This window comes from Ipomoea nil, unplaced genomic scaffold, assembly GCF_001879475.1.
Source record: "Ipomoea nil cultivar Tokyo-kokei standard unplaced genomic scaffold, Asagao_1.1 scaffold3017, whole genome shotgun sequence".
NCBI lineage: Eukaryota > Viridiplantae > Streptophyta > Magnoliopsida > Solanales > Convolvulaceae > Ipomoea > Ipomoea nil.
The window spans coordinates 858,997-862,500 of NW_017619445.1; the positions used below are offsets into that span (position 1 = coordinate 858,997).

Genomic DNA, 3,504 nt, shown 5'->3' on the forward strand with positions numbered 1-3,504 from the left:
TAATTCCTTTTAAGAATATTATGTGAAATTTGTGATTATGTTGTCCAACTTGAAGCAGCATGCAGATAACATTATCTCTGTTAAAATCTAGAGCCACAAGAAGCCATGCATGCATTAAAGTAGGAGTAGACTAGATCAACATATTATTTTTGTTAAATAAGTTAGTTCAGCTTGTATAGCTGATAAATAGTTTTTTTTTTCTGGTTGATAAACTCTTATTTATAGTTTGTTTTGTATCTAATTCTAATGTGAGAAATAATACACCATTGAGCTTGGTTTCTTCTTTCACCACAAAATTCAACATGGTATCAGAGCCTTTTTAAGTTGCTTCCATTGTTATTTATTTTCATTCCCTATGGCTAGTAATGATTCGGAAGAAACATTACCAAATTGTCAGACTACAGAATTGTCAGATTCGACAGCCAAGGCTAATGCATTAGTAGCATCTTTTAAGCCGATTGCTTACGAAGGTAAAAACATTTTTTCTTCTCATACACCCATCTGGATTGTTGATACAGGTGCAACGGACCATATTGTTAATAACATTGCATGTTTTATGACTCTTCGTAAAACTAATCGTATGCATGTTATGTTTCCCAATGGAAATAAAAGTGTAGTTACACATGTGGGTGATGTACAGTTATCTTTACACATAATTTTACGGGATGTTTTGTGTGTTCCAGAATTTGATTTTCACTTGATTTCTATTGGCAAGCTAACCAAGGATATGGGTTGTTGTGTGGTTTTTTCTACTGGATATTGTGAGATACAGACTGGCATGGGATGAGCAGTAAGACGATTGGTTATGCTGAGAAGAGGCAGGGCCTGTATCATTTCAGAGAGACAAAGGAAGAGTTATCGTTAGAAAAATATGCTATGTCTTATATTTCTAGCTTTGATATATGGCATTTCAGACTAGGTCATCCCTCTACCAGGAAACTAAAAGGCTTGCAAATGCTTGATAATTCAATAGAATGCAATCCCCATTTGGATTGTGGTATTTGTCCTTTGGCTAAACAGAAACGATTACAATTTCCCACTAGTATTACATCATCTACTAAAAGTTTTGAGTTGATTCTTGTGGCTCTAGATCACGTTCCGTCTATTTATGGGCACTATTATTTTTTGACAATTGTAGATGATTTTACTCGTGTTACGTGGGTATTTTTTATGCAAAGTAAACAAGAAGCACGCTTATTGCTTAAAAAATTTTGTTGTTTTGTTTCTACACAATTTGAGAGTAATATTAAGTGTATCCGGACTGATAATGGCCAGGAATTTAATATGAGACATTTTTATGAAAGTCAAGGTATTGAACATCAAATTTCTTGCCGAGACATGCCACAACAGAATAGTATTGTTGAACGCAAGCATCAACATATTTTGGTTGTAGCTCGTGCATTACGTTTTCAAGCTCATTTGCCTGAGTGTTTTTGGGCAGATTGTATTGGACATGCAGTTCATCTCATAAATCGGTTGCCATCAACAGTTATTGGTTGGAAAACACCTTATGAATTGCTTATGAACAAAGCACCAGTATATAATTTTTTGAGGGTCTTTGGATGTCTTGCTTATGCCTCTACATTATCTACTGGACGAAAAAAAGTTTTCACCTCGAGCACGGAAGTGTATATTTATTGGGTTTCAAAGAGGTACAAAAAGTTTTAAATTGTATGATTTGCATTCTAAGGAAGTGTTTTTATCACGAGATGTTGTGTTTCATGAGTCAATTTTTCCTTTTACAAAAAGAGATGATATTTCAGATCAATCTACTGTCCCTCTTCCGGCAGGCTCAGGATTTGTAGATGACAGTTTATGCAAGTCTTTCTCACAACTTGTAAGTGGGGATGAGGCGCAAGTGGCTTCTAGTGGTGTAGAACCTGGCTTGTCTAGTGGTCACATGGATTATGGATTTAATGAGGACCGTGATTCTACTAGTGAGGTTAGCCCAGCTCTAGTGGAATAAAGTTCTGTTGATAGAACTATATTATTGCAACCAACTCCTTCGGCACAACATGGTATTTCAGACAATGAAAGTCATCAAGGAGTTAGTGAAAATGCACAACCTGCCCTGCGTCATTCTACTGTAAGTCATGCTCCTTAATGTCAACAAGGAGTTGGTGATAATCCACAACCTGCCTTACGACGCTCTAATCGAAATCGAACACCTCCGAACTACTTCAAAGATTACCATTGTGCACTTTTAAAAAATGGTCCTTCTAGTTCTTGTGTGCAAATGGAAGGTACACCTCATTTGCTCTCTAAAGTTATTCATTATGATCGAATTTCAGAATCACATAAAAAACTAATTTTAATGACATCTTCTGTTGATGAGCCAAGGTGTTATAATGAGGCTATTAAGTTTAATCATTTGCGAGAGGCTATGAAAATCGAATTAGAAGCACTTCAAGCTAATAATACGTGGATTTTAACCGATTTACCACCTGGTAAAAAGCCTATTAGGTGTAAATGGGTTTACAAGACTAAGCTTCATGCAGATGGTTCTATTGAGAGGTACAAAGCATATTGAGAGGTACAAAGCACGGTTGGTGGCTAAAGGGTATACCCAAAATTTTGGTTTGGATTATTTAAACACATTCAGTCCAGTGGAAAAAGTTACAACCATACGAGTGTTACTGGCTACCGCAGCTATGAGGGATTGGCATTTGCATCAACTAGATGTAAATAACGCATTCTTGCATGGTGACTTAAATGAAGAAGTTTTCATGTCCCTACCACCGTGTGTGGACTCCAGCAAACCAGGACAGGTATGCAAATTGGTTAAATCCTTGTACGGATTGAAGCAGGCTAGTAGGCAGTGGAATAAAAAGTTGACTACTGAATTAATTAGTCAAGGTTTTGTGCAGGCTGCGTTTGATCATTCTTTATTTACTAGAAGAAAGGGTAGTTCATTTATTACTCTTTTAATTTATATTGATGATATCGTGGTAGCAAGGGGTGATCTTGTACAAATTTAATCTATTAAATCACATCTTAATGATTCCATTCGGATTAAGGATTTGGGCCCTTTAAAATATTTCTTGGGTTTAGAGGTTGCTCGGAATAAAGATGGAATTAATTTGTGCCAACGTAAGTATGCTTTGGAATTGTTGGCGGAGACAAATTTTTTGGGGTGTAAACCAGTAGGAAGTCCTATGGTTATCTCTTCAAAGGAACTACATGCTGACAGTCCTGCACTCAGTAATGCCATTGCTTATAGGAGGATGGTTGGTAAGTTATTATATTTGACATTCACTCGTCCGGATTTAATTTTTGCTACACAACAGTTGTCGCAGTTTGTTGATGCTCCTACAGAGCTACACCTTAAAGCAGTGCATAGAGTCTTGAGATACATGCATAAAGAATTCCCCTGGACAAGGTGTTTTGTTTTCTGCATGTTCAAATTTTCAAGTGAAAGGATTTTCAGATTCTGATTGGGCAGCTTGTCCAAAGACGAGACGTTCTATTAGTGGATATTGTGTATTCCTTGGTGATTCATTGCTT

At 36.6% G+C, this 3,504-nt stretch overlaps 1 protein-coding gene across 1 annotated transcript in view; it reads left to right on the forward strand.

Moving 5' to 3' along the window:
* The first annotated feature begins 355 nt into the window (after positions 1 to 355).
* The window catches only part of LOC109163333, a 3,389-nt gene continuing 240 nt past the window's right edge, over positions 356 to 3,504 (forward strand). Inside the window, exons 1-10 of the mRNA XM_019312086.1 lie at positions 356 to 470; positions 773 to 827; positions 915 to 997; positions 1,442 to 1,652; positions 1,750 to 1,942; positions 2,028 to 2,086; positions 2,341 to 2,514; positions 2,603 to 2,768; positions 3,018 to 3,231; positions 3,428 to 3,504. The exon at positions 3,428 to 3,504 is cut by the window's right edge and continues 240 nt beyond it. Coding sequence (XP_019167631.1) covers positions 356 to 470; positions 773 to 827; positions 915 to 997; positions 1,442 to 1,652; positions 1,750 to 1,942; positions 2,028 to 2,086; positions 2,341 to 2,514; positions 2,603 to 2,768; positions 3,018 to 3,231; positions 3,428 to 3,504 — 1,347 coding nt within the window. The remainder of the gene's footprint in view (positions 471 to 772; positions 828 to 914; positions 998 to 1,441; positions 1,653 to 1,749; positions 1,943 to 2,027; positions 2,087 to 2,340; positions 2,515 to 2,602; positions 2,769 to 3,017; positions 3,232 to 3,427) is intronic.